Source organism: Rhineura floridana, chromosome 2 (genome assembly GCF_030035675.1).
Source record: "Rhineura floridana isolate rRhiFlo1 chromosome 2, rRhiFlo1.hap2, whole genome shotgun sequence".
Classification (NCBI taxonomy): Eukaryota; Metazoa; Chordata; class Lepidosauria; order Squamata; family Rhineuridae; genus Rhineura; species Rhineura floridana.
Window position 1 is genome coordinate 116088793 of NC_084481.1, and position 24983 is coordinate 116113775.

The 24983-nt window shown below is 42.2% G+C and overlaps 1 protein-coding gene across 4 annotated transcripts in view; it reads left to right on the forward strand.

The window, feature by feature from the left end:
• The window catches only part of ABCC8 (ATP binding cassette subfamily C member 8), a 156842-nt gene that overhangs the window by 50478 nt on the left and 81381 nt on the right, over positions 1-24983 (forward strand). For 3 of the 4 annotated variants that reach the window (XM_061610242.1, XM_061610243.1, XM_061610245.1), the window contains 4 exons: positions 1438-1602; positions 5008-5163; positions 8856-8990; positions 11092-11254. In XM_061610242.1, the coding sequence (XP_061466226.1) occupies positions 1438-1602; positions 5008-5163; positions 8856-8990; positions 11092-11254 (619 nt within the window). The remainder of the gene's footprint in view (positions 1-1437; positions 1603-5007; positions 5164-8855; positions 8991-11091; positions 11255-24983) is intronic. The other variant, XM_061610244.1, reaches the window with a different exon arrangement.

Genomic DNA, 24983 nt, shown 5'->3' on the forward strand with positions numbered 1-24983 from the left:
ACATTTTACAGAAAAAGGGATTACATATGTTCACAGTTGGTTGCCTGGCTAAGCTTGTCAAAATGTTCAGATTGCAAAGTTCTGGAGGAGATTTTTCAGGGTTCCTTTTGGCATTTAGGCTGCAGACACACAACATTTTATTCTAGAATCAATCAAGAGTAAGTACTTGTTTTTCTACATAGTCCACATATCTATTGCATATTTTTGCCCCTGAAAAGTGGTTCTTGAGAAACTGGTTTGATTCCAAAAATAAAACCTCATTGCAGATTGATTTTGCATTGTATACATTTGTATACAATATATCTGTATGAAAACAGATGTAGGTGGTCCTGGCAATGTGGGGGATGTATCAATGTCTGCCCAATGATGTTGTGGCTGGACATATACTAAAATTGCAATGACCACTTCCTTCTTCATTCACCTGGGAAATGTGCAGGGAGGAAAAGATGTGGATAACCTAATCAATGGGAGGGTTTTCAAATGCATATCCATACCCACCACTGTGGACAGGAGGATGTAGAATCAATATAGTTTGAAAGCAGCATGTTGAGGATGAGCATGAACAATTCCAGACTGAGAAAAACTACATTTATCTGCTATAAGCGGAGGAGTGTGTGTGTAGCCTTATTGTCTCCAATAACATCCCTGATTATTCCTCAAATAATGCCTTGCCTGATACATGTGAGGTGAGGAGGTAGATACACTTTAGATTTTGTTCTCTTTACTGTCCTGGAAATAGATGTTCCAAGGACTGGAAGTGTCAAAACGGTACTTCATTGCTGTGATCCTTCTCAGTATACACATTTTAACCTATTTTGTGCTTATCGACGTGGCAAACCAGTTTGGACAGTCCTTGGCTGGGGACTCATAAATCCGGCTGTATTCTTGTCAAGATCTTAAGAACGTCCACTGATAATCTTGGGAGCTGTGTATGGGTGCTATGTGTGATGAGCTTCCAAACTGGAGGTTACAGCATTAGTTCCCATCAGACCCAACCAGCATGGCCAACTACAATGGAAATTGTCGTCTAACAGCATCTGGAAAGCCACAAGTTAGCCTAGGTCCTGGACTGACTCTACCCACTGAGACTGGTCACTGAATCCTGCTGGACAGGGAAGAATTTAAGAAAAGGCTTCTTGTTGCATTTGAGCATTTCCTGAACATCATAATATTCCTGCGCTTTTGGAGTGTTTCTGTATCTATTGTTCTCCAGTCTTGACTTCTCACTTGTTCCTCAATTCTGCCTCCTGGTTGTCCTGACTTGATCTTTGGGCCTGACTACTAGCTTTGTCTCTCATCTCAACAAAAAGATTCTCTGATCCACTGAAATACTATACTCAGTTATTGTTTCAGTTTTGAATATTCTAACATTGTATTGTATTTATAGGGATTGTACTAAAGCAAAATAGATTCTGAATGACCTTTTTTCCCCTACAGACTGAAATACTTGGTGTCTCCTTCATTTCATCTCAAGAATTCCTGGCCAATGCTTATGTGTTAGCAGTCCTCCTTTTCTTTGCCCTTCTGTTGCAAAGAACATTTCTTCAAGCATCATACTATGTTGCCATTGAAACAGGAATTAACCTGAGAGGAGCAATACAGGTATTTCAGATACCCTGGAAACTTTAGCTAAAGAGCTGTATAATCAGTTGTTAGCTGCTTTGAGCAAAGAGTAATGTTTTTAACAAACTCCACCCTATAGAAAGAAAGAAAAAGAACCCTCTCTTAAACAGAAAACCTTGAGTCAGAAAAATTACATTTTTTGAAAAATAATAAACATGTGAACAGTATCTGACTTGCACCCGTAATGAATCATGCTTCTAAGTCAAAGGGCACAATCCAGCAAAAGTGAGTTCTGACTATGGTAGGTACATTCAGGCATCACACTAAACCAGAAGGAGCTAACCTGTGGCTCTCCAGATGTTGTTGGACTCCAATCTCATCAGCCTCAGCCAGCATGGCCAATAGTCAGGGATGATGGGGGTTGTAGACCAGCAACTTCTAGAAGGCCAAAGGGTTGCCACCCCTACACTAAATCATACCCCTGCATTAACCATACTGCAAAAACTTATCGAACAATAAATGTATTCATCTTTATACTGATTCTCTAAACTAAGTGTAGGAACTGAATGTGTGAACTCTGAACAAAAGTGATGGAGAGGGGTTTCAAAAATGTGTCCCAGTTGTATAGTATAAAATTACAATAAAATTAATTTTAAATGTGTAGGAAAATCACATATGTGCTTTCTCAATAGTAAGTTTTTATAATTCTGATGTTTTGATTAGACTACATCTAATCAGCTTCCTGTGGGCTTTCTTGTATAAGTAAGAATCATCTAGTGAAAAGTTTCAATCATTTCAGGAACAGAAGAATTCCTGAAATAATTAAGGGAAACAGTAGACCTATACAAACGATGTGAGTGAAATTTACATGTCATATAGTCTATGTATCACATAAATTCAAGTTATCCAGCAGACTTCGCAGGTTATCTCCAGGCATGCCAGGAGTCTCCAGGATTCTTGGTTTCGTTCACTTTGTTTCACAGTCTCCTGCTGATGTGACAATCTTTCCCATGCTTGCTTTCTCCTACATAAGCCTGCAGCTATTTTATGGGTCCTCTGTAATGACAGAAGACATCTGACTTCAGCGTAAATTATACCCAATGCTTAATAAATGTGGCTTGGGTCCTATATTGCAAAAAAAAATTTTTTTTAACAAGATAAACCCCTTATATTACAAATAGCAATCATTCTTGATTAGTAACCTTAAAAAACTATGGAATGCTTTAAAAGAAATGGGGTTGCCACAGCATCTGATTGTCCTGATGCGCAACCTATACTCTGCACAAGAGGCTACTGTAAGGACAGAATATGGAGAAACTGACTGGTTCCCCATCGGAAAGGGTATGAGACAGGGGTGTATTTTATCACCCTATTTATTTAATCTATACACAGAACATAAACGGAAAGCAGGATTGGACCAAGATGAAGGGGGTATGAAAATTGGAGGGAGAAATATCAATTTCAGATATACAGACGATACCATACTACTGGATCGTCACCTTGCAGTGGTGGGCGGGCTTGCGTGTTCCAATGAACCCTGTGAGCGATGCCATCGGGAGTCATGTACTCCCAGCAGGGTCACCCATGGCGGTAAGGTCAAGGGAGAGGAACCAGACAAAGAACGATCCGAGAAAGTCCTCAACGGCAGAACAGGCAGAGGTTAACACTGTGTATGTTACAATGGCTGTGAAGGCAGATGAAGGCTGCAGCAGATAAAAGACTACCAATCGTCATGGTATCCATGCCATTGGATCAAAGCCTTTTTCTGTCAAGATTGTGTGTTGATCGTGGTGCACCGATCTCCCCACATAAAACAAACTCACGCACAGGCATCTTCCAACCATCTTGGAAGACAATCTTACATGGCCACAAGTGATTGCCAATGAATTATGAATGAATGAATGAATGAATGACTAGCAGAAACCAGTAATGATTTGAAACAAATGCTGATGAAAGTTAAAGAGGAAAGCACAAAAGCAGGACTACAGCTGAACGTCAAAAAGACTAAAGTAATGACAACAGAAGATTTATATAACTTTACAGTTGACAATGAGGACATTGAACTTGCCAAGGATTATCAATACCTTGGCACAGTCATTAACCAAAATGGAGACCATAGTCAACAAATCAGAAGAAGGCTAGGACTGGGGAGGGCAGCTGTGAGAGAACTAGAAAAGGTCCTCAAACGCAAAGATATATCACTGAACACTAAAGTCAGGATCATTCAGACCATGGTATTTCCAATTTCTATGTATGGATGTGAAAGTTAGACAGTGAAAAAAGCGGGTAAGAGAAAAATCAACTCATTTGAAATGTGTTGGAGGAGAGCTTTGCGGATACCATGGACTGCAAAAAAGGCCAATAATTGGGTGTTAGACCAAATTAAACCAGAACTGTCACTAGAAGCTAAAATGAAGAAACTGAGGTTATCATACTTTGGACACATAATGAAAAGACATGATTCATTAGAAAAGATAATAATGCTGGGGGAAACAGCAGGGAGTAGAAAAAGAGGAAGGCCAAACGAGATGGACTGATTCCATAAAGGAAGCAACAGACCTGAACGTACAAGATTTGGTGGTTCATGACAGATGCTCTTGGAGGTCACTGATTCATAGGGTTGCCATAAGTCGCAGTCGACCTGGAGGCACATAACAACAACAACCTTAAAAGCCAGTTATTCTGTCACATTAAACTTTTATATTGAGCTTGTTAGTTTCAACTGTGGTCCAGATTTGGTCTTGAATTGATCCAACTGAGGGAGGGGGGAGCTTTTTTGTGAAAGAAAGAGAGACCTACAAGCATCTCCTCTAAAGCACATATTTAACACAACATGTAGTTTGAACCTATGAGTCTAAGCTTCTCCCCTCCCCGTGAGAAGAAAGCACTTTGTGAACTGATCCTCGGGTGTCAAAACAAGTGTGAAATCTGAATATTACAATACAATGTAGGTTTTGAACAGTATCTTCCCCAATTGAAATCCCTTATTATTTCTAAAGATAGATTGGGTGATCAGGGAGAAACTGTTTGAATAAATGGTGTACAGCTTGTTTCAGTCGTCACTTTCTGCATCAAAGGAGAGAATACGTATGAGAGATTTAGACTTGAAGAGATCATATTCACACATATACATGTTATAAGAAAATCATCTATAAACACTTTTTGTAATAGCAAAACATTTTATAATTAGCTTCAGGATGGTGGTGTTTTGTTCCTCTCCCACACGTTTGTCTTCTTAAGCAGGCCTACCCTGAGGTGTGACTCAAACATTTTATAATGGTGTGATTTTATAATTGAGCAAGTTGATACTTTAAAGATTTGCTTTTAAATTCCTGTGTATGTATTTATTTCTGTTATACAGTTTGGTTTTCAAAACCTTCATTGTACACTGCTTTCAAAACATTTCCTTCAGTGAATAAAATAAAATATTTTTTCTCATTTTAGACTAAAATTTACAATAAGATCATGCGGCTTTCAACTTCCAACATGTCCATGGGGGAAATGACTGCAGGTCAGATCTGTAACCTGGTTGCTATAGACACAAACCAGCTGATGTGGTTCTTTTTTCTGTGCCCTAACCTTTGGGCTATGCCAGTACAGGTAAGGATATTAAAGTCCATATGATCATGAAAAACTATGGAATGCTTTAAAAGAAATGAACTGTGAAACACCAACCCAAATGGTGTTTACATTTTGACCAATTTGTAGGGCAGTACAATATCTCAGAGAGGAGTTCAGGTCTCCTGCTCCCCTGGTGCATTTACTATAGCTGCCCAATTTCCCTGCTTTTTAAAGTTTGATAGAAATAGCTGTGGGCTATAGGTACGTTCTTAAACAGCAAGGTTTTTTGCCTATTAGTGAATTTCCCTGCTTTTTAATCCGGGAGGTAAGAAATGGGATCCTGTGCAAGTTTGCTGAGAATGGATTGATCATTTGCATGCTTATTGAGTTCAATGGGATTTACTCCCCTGCAATCATGCTTAGGATAGGTGAAACTGACCACAGGGGATGGGGAGGGGAGGAGGAGGGGGGAGGGGAGGAAATGCAGAGGGGAGGATTGGGAGGGGAGGAGGCAGGAGGGGGAGGGGTGGCAAAGGATAGGTTTGATCATTTGCATGTTTATTGAATTCAGTGCGATTTACTCCCATGCAATCATGATTAGGATAGGTAAAACTGACCAGGGGGGAGGGAGGGAGGGCTGGAGTGGGCAGGGGAGGAGGAAGAAGGAAGAGGGGAGGAGAGGAGGAAGGGAGAGGAGGAAGGGAGAGGAGATGGGAAGGAGGGGGAAAGCAGGTCTGATCATTTGCATGCTTATTGAGTTCAATGGGATTTACTCCTGTGCAATATTGGTTAGGATAGGAAAAATTGACCATGGGGGAGGAGGAGTGGGAGTGGGAAGGAGAAGGAACGTATTGGAGGGGAGCAAAGGAAGGGGGAGGGGAGGGCAGGTTTGATCATTTGCATGCTTATAGAGTTCAGTGGTATTTACTTACGTGCAATCATGCTTAAGATAGGTAAAACTGACCATGGGGAGGAGGAAGAGGAGGGGGAAGGAGGGGATTAGAAGGGGATGGGGAGGGAGGGGCAAGAGGGAGGGGATAGGAGGGTGAAGGAAGGGGGGTTTGATCATTTGCATATTTTTTGAGTTCAATGGGATTTATTTCTATGCAATCATGTTTGAAAATGGAAATGGACTGCCTTCAAGTCGATTCAGACTTATAGCGACCCTTTGAATAGGGTTTTCATGGTAAATGGTATTCAGAGGTGATTTCACCATTGCCTTCCTCTGAGGCTGAGAGGCAGTGACTGGCCCAAGGTCACCCAGTGAGCTTCATGGCTGTGTGGGGATTTGAACTCTGGTCTCCCAGGTCATAGTCCAACACTGACCCAGGGAAGGGGCAGGGAGGGGAGGGGGAGGAGATTGGGTGGGTGAGCACTGGGCAGAAGAGAAGCCTCTTTCCTTTCCAAAAGGAAAAGATTGTGAACAGTATCATTCTTTTTCAGGCTTTCCCCCACCTTTTTATTCTACAGCAGGAACATGTAGCCTCCCACCCAAATTTAAACCAAAGCTTTCCCTGGCCACATCCACACCAGACTTTTATTTCACTTTGGACAGTCATGGCTTCTCTCAAAGAATCCTAGTGAAGGGTGCTGAGAGTTGCTAGGAGACTCCCTGTTCCCCTCACAGAGCTTCAATCAGAGTGGCTGACTGTTAAACCAGTCTGGCCGCTGGAGCTCTCTCAGTGGAACAGGAGTCTCCTCTCAGCACCCTTCACAAACTACACTTCCCAGGATTCTCTGAGGGAAGCTGTGACTGTCTCAAGTGAAATCAAAGTCTGGTGTGGGTGTGGCCCTGATTAGGCAAGTTGAGCAGCTGTGAGTCTGGCGTTTAGAATTCTGACAGTTGGTTTTTACTGAGCATGCCCCACGTAATCATAGGCTGCCAGCCAATATTTATTAAATTAATTAAATATCAGCCAGGCATTTTTTAAACTTTTAAACTGCAGAAGATGAAGGTCAGAGTATGGGGCAAGGTCAGTAATAGGATTACAGGTACTCTGTGAATATGGCTGATTTTTAATGAATTTCAACAGATTATGAGAACTCTGACAGAAAAAAGTCCAAAAGGGCTCTGGGGTTTTTTTCTCTCTTTTTAGACTTTGAACTCTCTATTCTCTCTGACTATTTTGTGTATCACCATGAAAATTGACAGGGTTGTTAAGTAAGCGTTTCTGAATTCAGAACTGTAAGTTTTGTAAGCTTTTGTTTTGAAATGAGCTTATGGGAAGCATCAGAATGGCATAGGGGGTATTTTCAATTTAACATTGCGGAATGTGAAAAATCCACGCTGGCTATAGTATACAGCCACTCTCGTGGCTGTATAATACAGTTGTGGTAATGGGTTTGTTTATGATTATTAATTATTATAAAAATCCTCATCAAAGCCAGATGTTTTCAGACTTTACTTTCTGTGGTTTATTGCAGTTTTTATTGCTTAGTTGCTACTTCTCAGATAACATTTGAGCTGCCCTTTAGGCACAGATCATAATTTTCATCAAGTTGCTAATGGTCTTTCATATTTTATTATCTAAAGTATGAACAAATTAGGAGTTTACATTTAAGCAATGAGGCAGTGTGATGAGTAGGAAGGAAAAATCAGAGGACATCACTTGTGAACAGTAAGCAAGAAAGAGGGGAGTTCCTTACACTGGAAGATGTAAATAGTGACGGAGGAGGGAGCAGCTGGGCCATCATCACTATAATTTCCTAGGTGTACCCAGCATGGGCTACTCACATCAACACATGTAATGGGCACTCCTAGCTAGTGCAGTGCTGACTTCAGCCACCCTTACCTACACCACCTGGTTGCAACGTCTTCTGGTAAGGATATATTGGCTACCTTCACCCTTGGCTGTCAATAAGTGGCAGCTGCCTATTCTTATTCATTGCCTCTGCTCCCTCACCAGCTTCTGCTTCATTTCAACTATTAATGCCTGCTATATAGTATTAGTAAGGGACTGTTATCTATATTGTACATGTGTATGCTCATATAACAAAACAGATGTAAATCAAGACAGTTAAAATCTAAACTTCTTACAGCTTTTGAAAACATGCAACCTAAAAACACTTTTGACTTTGAGGAACATAGGAAGCTGCCTTATACCAAGTCATCCTATTCATCCAACTAGCTCAGTGTTGTCTGCCCTGATTGGCAGTGGCTTTCCAGAGTTTGAGAAGGGTATCTTTCCCAGTCCTACCTGGAGATGCTGGGGATTGAACCTGGGATTTCTGGATGCAAGACAGATAACCTACACTGAGCCAGACTAGATGCTGACTTAAGTATGCTTTTAAACAAGTATGTTTAAGTTGGCCACTTGTGTTTTGAAAGGAAAGCTGATGTGCAGGGAGGAAGAGGTTAACCATTTCCCCCCATTCATTATCCAGGATCAAGTAATGATCTCTCAGCTTTCGGGTTCGATTTGGTGGTGGTGGTTGCTCTTTTCTTAATTCATTCTGATTCTTAACAACAGTTTATTCCCCAAAAGTGCTATTTGCAGTAAGCAAACATGCCATTATGTCACAAAGAACATTTGGGGATTGTGAGATTTTGAGTTAGATTTGGGACTAATGAATTGCTAAGTTTTTATCACTATTATTATTATTATTATTATTATTATATCCCTCCCTTCCTACCAGTAGGATACAGATGACCTAATAATTTTCAGCTACTTGTCATTGTTTACTCTGTATTAATTAGGAAGATAATGCTCATTCTCTTTCTGTTATCTCAGATTATTGTAGGAGTCCTCCTATTGTACTACCTGCTCGGAATCAGTGCCCTAATTGGAGCTGCAGTAATCATAGTGCTTGCACCTGTACAGTACTTTGTCGCCACAAAGCTTTCACAAGCTCAAAGAAGCACATTGGTAAGTATTTTTAGACATGTCCAATTAGCTTATTAGTATGTATCCATACAGATACACTATAGCAGACCCAGAACATATCATGTCAGCCAAATACTGCTATAAATATTATCATAGCCTTGTTTGGTTAGAGCTGATAGTTTTAATTTACCACACAATCTTGTACATATCTACTGAAAATAAGTCCACTGAGTTCAATGGGGCTTAGTCTCAAATAAGGACTATAGCACTGCTGCAGCCTGAATCTTGTCCATCAGTATTGTCACACTGTCTACCTGCCCAACTGGAAAAAAATTAAACAAGAAAAGTATAGTTTTGTTTTTTATTATCTGATTCTAATATGAAAGGTACAGTATTACTGTAAAAAAAAGTACCCTGTATCTTTTGCATAAAAATTAACCCATATGAAAACATGTCTGGTAGTGCAGTTGGCTAGAGCACTGAACTTGAATGCAAGAAACCCAAATTCAAATTCCTTCTCCACTAAGAAACCCACTAAGCAGAGGAGAAAATACTTAGATGAAAAAGTAAAGCACAGTCCTCTGCCCTCCAGTGGGGCCACTCATTTGTGCCCAGCAGAGGAATAAAAAGAGATGGGAGAAGTGACAGATAGCATGGTCAACTACACTCTGGCTGCAGGCTGGTATGTTGACTGTGTCACCCACTATCAGTGTCACATCTCCCCTGGCTAACTGGTTGTTTAGGGGCAAAACTGCCAAGTGGACCTGAGTGAAAACTAGTTCACTCTGGGATTTAAAGGTAACATGAATTGAACACAGTGAAGCAGCACAGTGGAGTAGTGACAAAAACAAACTGTGATTTCAGCAGCAGTGCTGTCTTGGAAGTAGCCTAACAAGTAGCCTGATAAGTAGTGACAAAACATTTGTTGGTGGCTGGAAAGAGAAGGGGACAGCTGCAGTCCTCTCCTTCCATTCAGAAAGAACACAATCATTGTCCCGCTTGCCATTGTGCTATTTGAGTTGGCCACCTCCCAACACAGTGGCCTTCACTGAAACATGCATGGACACATTTTTTGGAATTAGTAAGGTGAGGACTTTGGTCACCAGTTGCAGACTGGTGAAGTGGATGAATGCTGGACTTGTGTAGGCTGGAAACATCACACTCATGTCACGTGTCAAAGCCCAAAATGTCATTTCCCCAACACAAGCCTCTAAAAAAATTCTGTTCCCACATAAGCCTCATTTCTGGGTGTGTGAGTCCTGGGTTTCTTCAGAGTGCCAGCAGTCAAGCTTGTGCTCATGCAGGACCCCAGAGGGACTCATCACTTTAATCTGAACACTGTTTTGTAGAGCAGTCATCAAGGAGCTTTGAGGGGAGCATAGCCTGTACAACCTGCAAGGCTATGTAGATCATCAAATGCTAACAGTCATTTAAACATGCAAATTCTTGGCCAACTTGTATTTGCCTGAGTGCAAGTCAGACAATGTAGCTGTGGCCTGTTTCCAGTCTAGCTCAGTATGTGTCTTCCATCTTCATCTCTCCGTTTCCTTTTCTACAGGCATAAATTGGTAGTAGTATATATTTTCAGTTTCATTTAGTGGGTGGTATTCAGTGCTAGTCCTACTTCAAGTTGACCCATTGAAGTTAATAGACATGAATTTCAATGGGTCTACTCTGAGTAAGACTTAGTTTAATAAAACCCATTGTCTTTAGCACAGTGGTAAGCCTATGAAGTATTAGTTCTTTTGTAGCATATTAACTTGATGGGGTGTTAAATTTGCTTAAAGTAGGAATTATGTATTTTGCAATATCAACACAGAAAATTCCACTTTAAGTCATATCAGAATTCTTCCAATAATCTTGGAAGCTTATGCTGAAATGCTGGATAAAAGTATTTACATTAAATAAAACAAATAAATACATTCTTATGCAAGAGTAAACTCCTATCTAGAGAGATCAAAGTGGAATTGAAGAGGAACTAATAATTTTTACTGATGAGCAGAACACATTGGTTCAGTACCATATACAGCATGCTAGAATCTCTGTAGCCAATTTATATTAGCCTAACATGTTCTTAAATAACAATGTGTGCTGCAGTGTTGCAGTCAACCTCCTTAAATTAATGTTTGTGTCAATTGTTCAGGAATATTCCAATGAGAGGCTGAAGAAAACAAATGAAATGCTTCGAGGCATAAAACTCCTTAAGCTCTATGCCTGGGAACACATCTTTCACAGCAGTGTGGAGGAAACCCGGCAAAAAGAAATGACTAGCCTCAAGGCTTTTGCTCTCTATACCTCCATATCAAGTAAGTAATTTGCGTCCCTTTGTCCCATGATCAGTTTCAGTCTCCCATAGCTATAAGTGAATATGCCATTTAAAGGTGCTGCAGGTTTAAGGATCTAATCCCACTACCAATATACCAGCAGAACTGCTATTTGCATCCATAGGAAGCTGCCTTACACAGAGTCAGACCATTGGTCCAGTATTGTCTACATTGACTGGCAGCAGCTTTCAATTGTTTCAGGCAGGGAATCTTTCCTAGCCCTATATGGAGATGCTGGGGATTCAGCCACTCTGGGCTCCTTGTGGGAGGAAGGGTGGGATATAAATTTAATAAATAAACAAATAAACCTGAGACCTTCTGCATGCAAAGCAGACACTCCGACACTGAGCTACGGTCCTTTCCCATCAATACATTATATGATTGGAAAAAGTGGAGAAAATGCATAATTTCAAAGGTTCATATCCACTGAAGTCATGAGCCTCCTTGCAGCCCAGTGTGGAATTTGAAGTAGGGTTTGAAAGAAGCCCCACACTGACAAGACTGGGAGGAAGTTTCTGAGGAGGCTGTAAAATCATAGGAACTAGGAAGCTGCTTTCATACCAAGCCCCATACTACTGGTCTGTCCACCTCAGTATCATCCACACTGGCCAGCAGTGGCTCTCCAGGGTTTTAGACAGGAGTCTTTCCCCAGCACTACCTGGAGATACCAGGGACTGAACCTGGGACATTCTGCATGCAAACCATATGCTCCACCACTGAGCTATAGTCCTCGAAGAAGCACTTGCTGGGCAGTTGAAGTTGAGAGAGAAAAAACAATCCAGGTAGCTGACCACCATCAGAAAGGGACAATTGGTGGGGTTTTGGGAAAGTAGTTGTTGCCAGACTGGACTCTGAGTAACATCATAGGAGGAGTGTTTCTAGGAACAGAGTGAAACTGTCAAAATTCCCTTCTTGCTTTTGCCAGAAAGTGTAATGTTGCCTGCCAACAGTTGTAATGTTGCTGTGTTTATTTATTTGTTTATTATTATTTATTTAAAATATTTCTATCCCTCCCTTCTACCCTATAATAGGGCACTCAGGGTGGCTTACAAAAATAAAATCAAACATGTACATAATAAAAATGTAAACAGTAAAATTTATTTGATGTTATGCTACTGTTTTATTTTTGTTATTAGGAAATTGTTTTTTCAATTGTTTTTGTGATGTTCACCTTGTAAGCCACTTTGAGCACACTTTTTTGTGGAAAGATGACATACAAATAAAATGATGAATGAATGAGTGAATGAATGAATGAAAGTATTACTCTTATACATGCCTGTTTGTTGAAAGCATCACTTTAAAAGTTCTAGATATAGAATTGGTAGATCACATACAAGTGCCATAGGTTTATGGTGGTTCTCAGCTAAACTCTAATTCAAACTAATAATGGTATTGTTGTTATTTTATATAAACAACCCTGAGGGTTTCTAATGAAAGACAGTATAGAATTTTTTATAATATATAAAATGGCACCATTATGAATGCTATGAAAGAGTAAAGTTTTCAGAGATTTTTACATTTCTTCTTTATTATTTGAATGTCACTATTATATTATTTAAGTGAGTTAAAATATGAATGCATCTGAGCCACAAAAAGTTTGGAGCAGCTCTCAGTGGCCTTGGAAATTAAAGCCCTTTGTAATCAATCCATTCATTGTTAGTAAATAGTTTTGGCAAGAAGAAGGATTATAGCAGCAGACCATGTCCTCAAACTATGTATATTCCTGTTAAGATCAGAACCAAGCTTACCCACATGCCAACTGTACATGTGTATGGTTCTTGCACCATGATTGGGACCCAATCACTATCTGAAATTACGGACAAAATGTTAAAACATAGGGCAGGTTTTCAGCTGCATATGTCAGGAAACATGTAAGCATGAAGTCATTGACCTTATTTTTTAATTGTAAGCACATTTCTGCCAGCCTTAGGCCAGCAGCATCTCATTTAGCTGTCATTTGCTCTTTAAACTGGGACTGCCATTGGAGAAAAACTGGTTTCAAAAAAGTTCAGAATTTGATACAGTATAGGATTCAAAAAATCTTGTTTTTCCCTCTGGAAAAGGTATAAATAAAATGATAGACATAAATTGTGTTTCATTTATAATGCATAATTTATAGCAGTTTTGCATTTGTATCTTACCTTTGCCAGTGAAATCATGTCTGAAGGAATCTTAGGTTCTTAAAGAAATGATGTGAAAACTGGGAGAGAAGCATTTAATAGCATTAAAAAGTCATTGACTTGCATTTCCTGGCAAACCTCTGAGGGCCAATTTAAATGCCTCTGTCTGCTGGCTGAAAATCCTTTCCCAGATGCAATATTTAAATGCCTTCCCACATACACCAGACCTAAAGAGTATATGTATGCCTAAAAGAGCTTCCTTCTGGGCTATGCTACCATGCAACTCTCCCCCCCCCAATGCATTTGGACCAATTCACACAATGAGAGCATGTAAGTATTATTCTTACCATATGAATTGCCCCAATGAATTGATCCTGAGAGTGCAAATTAAGCAATTGTTCAGAGCTCTACCATCATCCCAGCTCCTTCCTATAGGCCACATGAGCATATGGTGGCTACTTTCAGTTTCAGTGCATCTCAACTCTGAATTTATGGCAGGCTGATTTATGTGTAGCCAATCCTATAAGCATGTCTATTTAGGTGTTCAATATGTTGAATGGGCATACTTCCAAGTAAGTGTGAATAGGATTGCAGCATTAGATGGGTATACAGTGATGTGTACTCCAGGGTTAAAAAAAAAAAACATTTTGCAAGCATAGGCTTGTATCCAATTGTGTCCTGTAGCTCATGGAAGGGTCTTCCAGCCAGAAGTTTCCATTAGCCAAAGAGGATGAAATTATTTTCCAATTTCTCCTTTTCTTTGTAGCCCCCAGTACTCTCCAAAATCTGTTCCAGAATGCTGGGGGGGGGGTGTCCTTTAGAACCGCACAGGTAAAATTTATGAAAATTGTTTCCCTCCCCATTCCATTCACAGAAGCTTACATTGGAGCAAAGAACCTTCTGTGAGTGGAAGGACACAACTGGATATAATCCATACCCTTTCCTTCTTGGGAAGTGAAATATAAATAAAGTAAGTCAATGTCTGACAGCACATATGAGTTTTTGAATTGAATTTGGAAATAGGCTATAGGCAATGTGATGCATTAAATGTTGGAAACTTAGGGCCAAATTACATGTGACACTAAAGCTTCAATCCTGTACCCACTTTTCTGAGAGAAAACCCTAGAGAACTGAATGGAACTTACTTCTGAGTTGACAGAACTCTGTCAGGGTGGGTTTTTTTAAAGGAGCTCTGTGGGGGAGGGTGACATTCTCCTGTGCATGGAAAGATTATATCAGGTGGGTAAGTAGCTCCGCCTAGCGGTTGAAGGCAGAAGAGCACTGTTGATTTTTGCAGGAACTTCCTGTTCTGTGTAGCTCCCAGCTCAGCTCTCTTCTGCCTTCACATACAACGATTGATCACTCTCTCTGCTCTGTGTTCAGGCCTGTATATTTTCTTGTATATTTGTCTTATATCTTTCTGTGTTTTCCTCCTTTCTACCTTACCTTTCTCCTCCTTGTTAAAAAAAAAGATATTTTCCCTCTCCCTCCCCCCCGTGGCGCGAGGCAAGCCAAGCAGGGGATTCCCCTCCTTTCCGCCAATTGAATCACACTGGGGTGGGAAGTTTGTAAGGGGCACCCTACCGGAGGACTTAACTCCCCCCCCCTTCCACCTGGACCGGCTCGCTACCGCTGCTCTCAGCCTTACACCCTCCCCCACGTGGAACTCGCTACCTGTGGAGACAGGGATTTAGTGGCAGTGTTTTTAAGGTATCAGTGCTCCCTTCCCACCTCAGAAGAGCAGCACTCATTGCGCAAGCTCCAGGAGGAGGACTTCTCTATCCTCCTAAACCATTGTCACTGCCTTGCTTTTAAGGGCCGCAACAAGGCGCGCCAGCCTCCCCCACCAGAAGCATCAGTGGAACATAGACTCTTTGTGGCTTCCAGCCCCCATAAGCCCCTCTGCATGGTTGCCCCATGGGGAAAGCAACCCGCAAATTGGAAAGGCTGGAGAAGAGGCCCAAGCCTCTCCTGCCCAAACCAGGAGCAGCACCACCACCATTACCCAGTCAGGCCTTAGGGTCCCCATTCATGCTGAACGTCCAGATGGAGACAGCCATGGCCCACCCCTCTTCCGACAGGCTGGAGGTGGCTGAGGCAATGAACGTAGTGGGCAGGGTGGCTTCAGATGGTGCGGCGCCCATGGCTGGCATTCAGACCGGCCAGACCAGGCAAGGTTCTGGTGATCATAATGCAGATGAGGGGAGGGATTCACACAGCACTGCCTTCAGGACTTGAAGGGACCAAGAGTTGCTGTCTGAGGAAGAAGGCATACAAGCCCATCCTGGCTTGGAATTGGTTTTTTCTACCAGATCCTCACCTGAGGATTTCATGGGATTTACAGACACGTCTGCCTCTTACCAAACCATCCATGTTGCAGAAGGGGAAGGTTTCCAGCCCCCCTCTTCCCCCCTTACATACTGATTGCAAGGAGGGGCATATCATCCCTGTTGTGCGCATACTCAGCCTCTTCAACTACATTTATCTGCTCACATACTACAACAGTTAAAGGATCAACTCAGGGATTCCCTCTTAGCGGATTTGGCCAGGGATCTCTCTGGCATGGCATCCTTGTACAGCATCCCTTTAGGGACACATCTGGAATGCATGGAGCACAGGGGTCTTCCTCAGCCATCCCATCATCAATCCCGTGGCCTCCTCCATCACACAATTCACCTAATCCTTATGCTGCCACCCAAGGTAGACACGTTCAACCCACAGAGGAGACACCTATCGACCCAGACAATGAACTGATTGTCTTGGACGAAGAAGAATGGAGTGGGGAGTCAAAACTGGAAGAGATGTCAACCAACAGAATCTTCCAAGAGTCCCATTTCCTCCCCCTCTTGTGCAAGGCAATGGAGGCCCTCAGCTAACACTCCCCTGAAGACCCTCCAGTTCTGTCAATGTCCAGGATCTCAATAGTGAAAAAAGATGGGTCGTTCAGGGTGGTAGTCGACCTCAAGAACCTGATGAATACATACAATACTGCAAGTTCCACATAAACATTTTGTTCTCAATCAAGGAGGCACTGAGAAAAGGGGACTTCCTCTCCTCAATCGACTTGAAGAAGGCCTACCTCCACATTTCCATCTCCCCCCCAGATGCAACCTCAGGTTCACAGTGGGGAGTGATCATTTTCAATACAGGGCCATGCCCTTCGGCCTGTCGTCTGCTCCCAGGGTATTCACAAAGATCGTGGTTGCCCTAGTGGCACACCTCAGGACGCAGGAAGTCCACGTATTTCCTTACCTAGATGACTTCCTCATTCGATCCCCATCTCTAAGCAAGGCCTAGGAAGATCTGCACATCACCTTGGCCTGCCTGAAGGATCACAGCTTCCTCATCAACCAAACCAAGAGCCACTTATTTCCTTCCTGTCGCATTGTACATCTGGGGGTCACAATAGACTCACAACAGGGGATAATACGGCTAGCACAAGACAAAATCAAAAAGATCTGCACTGCAGTATCACATCTTATGACTTCCACATCAGCAGACCTGATGCAGCTGGCCTCAGTTCTGGGGATGATGGTAGCATCATTCCAAACGACTTCTTGGGCACGTCATCACTCTCGCCCCCTGCAGTGGGTGCAATTGCCTTTCCAGAGCGAGATAACAGCCAGGCAGCACCAGAAAGTGTTACTGTCACCTGTGGTTTGTCAGTCCTTGAGGTGGTGGGCACACTCAAGGGAGTGCCATTCCGGGACCCCCCCCAATATATGGTGATCGTGTCAGATGCCAGCCTATCAGGCTGGGGTGCCATTTGCAATTGTCAGATGGTGCAAGGAACATGGTCACCGGAGGAATCCAGGCTTCCAATCAACTTACTGGAACTTCGGGCGATCCGCCTGGCATTAACACACTTCACAAGAGACAGACGATTGGGGGCAGTGCTCGTCAGGACAGACAATGTGTTCGCCAAATCTCACTTGAACCGTCAGGGGGCACGCGTTCTCCCCTTCTCCAGAGAGAAGCGTCACTCATCTTCCAGTGGATGGAAGAACATCTGGAGTCACTCATGGCAGAATACCTCAGAGGGGAGGACAACAGTTAAGCAGACTAGTTGAGTCGAGAGAAAATACATCAGGGGTATGGAAGCTTCATCCTCTGGCCTTTCAGGCGATACTGGCTTGCTTCGGCAGGATCGAAGTAGACCTTTTTGCCACCAGTCTCAATCACCAAGTAAAGAGGTTCTTCGCCAGGTACGCAACGCCGGAGGCGGAGGGAATAGATGCTCTCATGGCCCAATGGCCTCCAGGTCAGTTATATGTCTTTCCACCTCTTCTGATCCTTCCCAAAGTAATCAAGAAAATCTGAGCCAAACGGGCAATGGTTCTGCTGGTAGCTCCTTGGTGGCCAAGGAGACCTTGGTTTCCAGAACTCATCGACCTATCGGTTGATCCTCCATGGCAAATTCCTCTTAGGCACGATTTGTTGACGCAGGGACAATTTCTCTATCCTGATCTCGGCTGGCTGGCTCTTCATGTGTGGAAATTAAACAGCAACGTCTCTTGAAGAAAGGCATTCCGATGCAAGTAGTGGAGACAGTATTGGACTACCGATGCCCTTCTACCGTTCGAATGTATGAGGCCACATGGAAAGCCTTCTTGTCTTGGATGCAGAAACAAGGCATAAATCCAAGTAAAGCAGGTATTAAAGAGATCCTCTCATTCCTGCAGGAGGGCTTAACAATGGGACTCAGACCAAACACGTTGAGACGACAGGCTTCAATTTTGTCATTAATCCTATCTAAGTTCCCTGAAAAACCATTGGGTTCTCACCCGTTTCTGAAGCGTTTCCTTCGGGGGGCAACAATATCAGCGCCACCTACTGTCCACCGCTTCCCAACTTGGGACCTGCACAAAGTCTTAATGGCCCTGCAGAAACCTCTCTTCGAGCCCTTAAGTCAAGTATCTCTCAGTTTGCTATCCTTTAAAGTCCTGTTTCTTGTGGCCATTACTTTGGCCCGTTGTGTGTCTAAGTTGACTTGCTTCTCCGTAGATAGGAATTTCTGTATTTTTCATAAGGATAGGGTAGTACTTCGCACTGTCCCTTCCTTTCATTCTAAGGTTCTATCTACTTTTCACTGTCAACAAGAGTGAGTGCTTCCTTCCTTCTGCCCTAAGCCTGTGCACCCCACAGAAAAGGCGTGGCACTCACCGGATGTGAGAAGAGCCTTAAAAGTATATATCTCCAAAACAGGCTTTTTACAAGACAGTTAGTTTATTTGTTTCATTTCATCCAGCTTCCCTGGGTAACAAAGTTTCAACCTCCTCCCTAGTTAGTTGGATCAAAGCATGTATTACCTTTGCTTATGGTTCGCTGCTGCTTGCGTGACCAGCCAGGATAGTGGCTCACTCCATTAGGGCAGCAGCCACAACGGCAGCATTCTTGTGAAATGCTTCACTGACGGAGATCTGTAGAGCGGCCACATGGGCCACTCCCAATACATTTATTAGGCATGACAAGATTGACACATATGTGTCTGCAGAAGCAGCCTTTGGGAGGAGAGTGCTACAACTTGTCCTCTCCAATGGTTAATGAGTTCAGCCCATCAATATTCCCGCCCTACATGGGTCAGCTTTGGTATGTCCCACCTGATAATCATCTTTCCAAGCACAGGAGAAGAGACTTTTGGTCTTACCGTGAAAACGGTCTTCTCTGTGCATGTCAAAGATGAGGCCACTCCCTAGGAGGGCTGGGCTGCAATCATGGGTACCTTATAGCCCTCTAGCAGAGAGTGTATGAGTGCTGTTGCTTTACGTTACATATTGGGCTTCCTGTCACTGCTCTCAATATAAGTTAGCTTGTCATCAAGAACTGAGCTGGGAGCCACACAGAACAGGAAGTTCCTGCAAAAATCAACAGTGGTCTTCTGCCTTCAACCGCTAGGCGGAGCTACTTACCCACCTGATATCATCTTTGACATGCACAGAGAAGACCGTTTTCATGGTAAGACCAAAACTCTCTTTTCTATTGGGATTTCAGCAAATGGGGATGCTAAGAATATGATCTACCATTGTGTTGTAGCTTTTCTGTCCTCCAATTATATTCACTTAAGTACAGGGGATATGGGTAGAATCTAGCAGGTTCCTTGTCAAAGAGCTTTTGGGGTGTCCGCTGACAAAAGAGATGGGAGATGGATTTTGCCAATTCCTTTCAACTCCGTTTTGCAAGGTTCCCTAATATGGTTACCAGAAGTCTGGTTTTCGGCCAGATACTCCTGCTTTTGGGGTCCTCTCTGGGTCTCCAGGTGAGTCAGCTTAATCTCCAGATTCTCAGATTTCATTTTAAAAAAATTAAGTTTCTAGGTGGTCCGGTTCTCTAGATATACACCAAAACGTCAGCTGCCCCGCCCCCCACAACTTCCATGAAATGATCTCTTTGCTGGCTGCACTAACCCTGCCCTTTCAGGTTTGTAGCCAATAAGTGAAGTCAGGGTTGTGAATGACAAGGGATTTCTGGGCCTCCAGGCAGTCCTTAGACTCCATTGCAAGGGTAGAAAACTATTGTTTTTTCCTGTTTATCTGAAAATCTCATAAACTGAGTAAGTATATAGCTTTCAGCACTATCAAAAGTCTTTTTTTCTCTTGTGTTTACAAGTCAAACAAATTTAAATTTTCCTGGGCTGTTGAAGATGGCAGTGTTTTGGACACCTTCCCAATATGAAACTTTAATCCAATACTTGCTTTTCTGAGAATAACTCTGCTATGCTAATCCCACATACCTGGAGTAAACCCCATTGAATTCAATAGGACTTACTTTTGAGTAGACATGGTTAGGATTGTTCTGCAAATTAATGGGACTTTTGAGTGAACATAGTAAAGAACTGTGTTTGTGTTGTAAAACTTTCTCTCCCCCTCCAATCCTATTTTAAAACAACTAGGCAGGGTTTACATAGATATCACTGCTTTTATTATGTAGGAAACTAATACTGATTTTATTTTATTTTAAAAAAATATTCTGCAGTGACCAACTCATTTGGACAATAAACTATTATATGGGGTCTATGTATTTTACATCTCCAGTGTGTGTGTGTGTCTGGAGTCTTCCCAACAACCCTGTGAGGTAGGATTGCCAATTGGAAACCAAGGCAGCTCACAACAAGAAATAAATCCCTTTAAAATCCAATAACCATAAACCAGTATCAACAGTGGCAAAACAGCTTAAAGTGGCATGATCCTGAATTTTGGGTTGGGTGAGTGTTCCTTATCACTTGAGGCTGAGGTTCTGTGCACACTTCCTTGTTTGAGTAAGTCCCGTTGAATACATTAGGACTTGATTCTGAGTAAACAAACATAGGATTGCACTACAAATATATTTACAGGTTGACAGTCATGCTTATATAAATATTTCTTCATTTAAAGCACATGACGTCCCCTAAAGAATCCTGGACAGTATCATTGCCACCTCACAGTTATAGTTCCCACCACCCTTAACAAACTACAGTTCCCATGATTCTGTGATGTGATTCATTTGCTTCAAACGTGTGTTGAATGTGCTTTAAATGAATGGTGTGGATCTGCGCTAGGTATGCTATGTGTGCATTAGTGAATTGAAAACAACAATTTTAAAAGATACTTTTGTAATTAGGGGAAGGACTGTAGCTCAGTGGTAGGGCATATGCTTTGCATGCAAAGGTCCACAATTCAATTTCTAGAAAAGGCTATTGCCTGGAATCCTGGAGAGCCAATGCTAGTCCATGTCATCAGTACTGACCTAGTTGGTATGAAATGGCCTGAGTCGGTATGAGGTTGATTCCTTTGTTCCTAAAAGTGGAAAGAGAACCAAGGGCCACAGTGACTCCAAATTTATTTATATATTTTATTTACACCATTTATATACTGCTTCATTGCAAAAAAACCTTAAAGCAATTTATAGAAGGAATTGTTGTTATATGCCTTCAAGTCAATTACGATTTATGGCAACCCTATGAATCAGTGACCTCCAAGAGCATGTGTTATAAACCACACTCTTCAGATCTTGTAAGGTCAGGTCTGTGGCTTCCTTGATGGAATCAATCCATCTCTTGTTTGGCCTTCCTCTTTTTCTACTCCCTTCCGTTTTTCCCAGCATTATTATCTTTTCTAATGAATCATGTCTTCTCATGATGTGTCCAAAGTATGATAACCTCAGTTTCATCATTTTAGCTTCTAGTGATAGTTTTGGTTTAATTTGTTCTAACACCCAATTATTTGTTTTTTTCACAGTCCATGGTATGTGCAAAGCTCTCCTCTAACACCACATTTCAAATGAGTTGATTTTTCTCTTATCTGCTTTTTTCACTGTCCAACTTTCACATCCATACATAGAGATCGGGAATACCATGGTCTGAATGATCCTGACTTTAGTGTTCAGTGATACATCTTTGCATTTGAGGACCTTTTCTAGTTCTCTCATAACTGCCCTCCCCAGTCCCACCCTTCTTCTGATTTCTTGACTATTGTCTCCATTTTTGTTAATGACTGTGCCAACGTATTGATAATCCTTGACAAGTTCAATGACATCGTTGTCAATTTTAAAGTTACATAAATCTTCCGTTGTCATTACTTTAGTCTTCTTGACGTTCAGCTGTAGTCCTACTTTTGTGCTTTCCTCTTTAACTTTCATCAGCATTTGTTTCAAATCATTACTAGTTTCTGCTGTTAGAATGGTATCATCTGCATATCTTAAATTATTGATATTTCTCCCTAAATTTTTACACCATCTTGGTCCAATCCTGCTTTCCATATGATATGTTCTGTGTATAGATTAAACGAACAACAGGGTGATAAAATACACCCCGTCCCACGCTCTTTGCAGTCCATAGCCGGGAAATGAAGAGGCAAGACAGGATGAAGCGTGGGTAAATCAAGGGCCACGTTTATCCACATAAAGCCAATTAAGTGCTTGATTGCATAATAAATGATCTGCAGAGAAAATTGCAGAACCTAACTTTTATCCAATCAGGTGAGGACACTCTCCCCAATCCAAGCCCAATCCCCTTCACTGGGCCCCATCCCTGCAGGGTGGTTAGGGAGGCCTTCCTGCTCCACACACACACACCCATCAGGGCTGCACAACTCTGAGTGGGTGTTACAGGTTATCCACCAAACATGACCAAAATAACCTATTTACATTATTATACTACTGGCCAGGCAACCAATCAGTCAAATCAAATTAAGCCAAAATAGCCAAATAAATATAACCCAATCAGCCGAATTAGAAGAACAGTATAGGGTAGTACATGTATTTTATTTACAACATTTGTATACCACTTTCTTGTAAAAAAAAACCTCAAAGGGGTTTACAGAAGGAATTAAAACAATGAAAATATTGGCAAAAACAGTTAAAGTCAGGTATTTAAAACATTCAAAATAATAAAACCAACAATGAGTTAAAAACAGATAAAAAACACAATATCTTCTACATGCCTGGATAGGCTTGCCTAAACAAAAATGTTTTTAGCAGGTGCCAAAAACAGTACAATGAAGGCATCTGCCTAATGCCAATAGGCAGGGAGTTCCAAAGCGTAGATGCTGCCACACTAAAGGAGTGATTTTACAAGAGCAGAACAAGTACTATGTGGCACCCATAGCATGGAAAGCACACCTTGAACTTGGCCTGGTAAGCATAAGAACATAAGAAGAGCCTGCTGGATCAGGCCAGTGGCCCATCTAGTCTAGCATCCTGTTCTCACAGTGGCCAACCAGGTGCCTGGGGGAAGCCCGCAAGCAGGACCCGAGTGCAAGAACACTCTCCCCTCCTGAGGCTTCCGGCAACTGGTTTTCAGAAGCATGCTGCCTCTGACTAGGGTGGCAGAGCACAGCCATCATGGCTAGTAGCCATTGATAGCCCTGTCCTCCATGAATTTGTCTAATCTTCTTTTAAAGCCATCCAAGCTGGTGGCCATTACTGCATCTTGTGGGAGCAAATTCCATAGTTTAACTATGCGCTGAGTAAAGAAGTACTTCCTTTTGTCTGTCCTGAATCTTCCAACATTCAGCTTCTTTGAATGTCCCCGAGTTCTAGTATTATGAGAGAGGGAGAAGAACTTTTCTCTATCCACTTTCTCAATGCCATGCATAATTTTATACACTTCTGTCATGTCTCCTCTGACCCGCCTTTTCTCTAAACTAAAAAGCCCCAAATGCTGCAACCTTTCCTCGTAAGGGAGTCGCTCCATCCCCTTGATCATTCTGGTAAGCAAATTGGCAACCAGTGAAGATTTCAGAGCAGAGGTGTTTATTTTATTTTATTTTATTTATTTATTATTTGATTCATATCCTGCCTTTCCTCCCAGCAGGAGCCCAGGGTCTCACTCTTGTCAACAATCATGCCACAGCATTCTACACTAACTTCAGTCCCTGGGTCAGATTGTGCTGCATGGGGATTTCCGTGACCTTTGCTGACTGGCTGTTTTAGTTTTGGTTTTTTGTTAGGAATCCTGACTGGTTGTGGGATGCTGCGTATTCTGCCTTACTCATAGGAATTTTGTTGTGGTTGGTATGGTATTGCATTTAGGAAATCCTCACTGTCTTTTATTTTTATTTTTCTGTTTGCATTTCATTTACTTTTATCCTCACTCCCTTACATCCATAGATGCAAAAACAGTGGTTCTATGAGCTCAGCTCAACCCCCTTAAACCCACTGATGATGCACCTTTTGGTTGCATGATGGTTTGTTTCTTGCCCAATAGTGGCAAAAGAGAATTCACATACTGGCTGGGAAGTGTGGCTGCAATCGTTGTTGTTCCCAAGCTTCTGTCTGTGAAGGTAGATCAAACCATATGTGTTTTCTCCCTGTCAGTTATTACTCACTGGAATTGGATTGGCTGTCAAAGTGAGCGTATAGCAGCCCGCAAGAGAAGGGTAGAGAATCTTCTTACTCTTACTCATTTCTCAGACCTCTCAGAAGTGAAGGGTCAAATCTATAAAGAAGTTTGGAGCAGCCTTGTTGAAAGGTATGGGCAGGACATTGCAGGCAAGGGGGTTGCCAACGCTGCTTGGGTATGGAAATATTTGCAGAGGATCCCTAGTCAAGCTTTATCAACAGCACAATCCAAATCATATCTACTCAGAAATAAGCCTATTGAATTCTATGGGGCTTAGTAAGTGTGTTTAGAATTGCAGCCTTCAGGAGCATCCATCTTTACTCCTGAGTGCTGCTATCTCGGTCCCAGGATATGGTCTGAAGGCACATAAGGCCAGCTCCCTGCAGGGTCAGGTCTGGTCAGTGCCTGGATGGGAGACTGCCTGGGAACCATATGTAAGCCACCTTGGGTTTCATGAAAAAAGAAAGACGGGGTATAAATGTAATAAATAAATAAATACCTAACATCTCCACAACAGTAGGCTCCTTTCTTCCTACAGTGGCCTTCTGGTGACTGGGCTCACCTGAGGGCACTTAAACCCTTCTTGCCAGAATCAAGCAAGCTGGATTAAATGTTCCCTCCCCAGACTGTATCTTTCAGCTTTGATTTCTATCTTAATTTCCAATCAGATAAATGTTTTTGTTTGAATTGTATGCTCCGAGCAACTGTGGTTGATGCTTAATGTATCATGCTTAATGACATCACTACGGCCTGCCCCCGTGACATCACTAGGGCC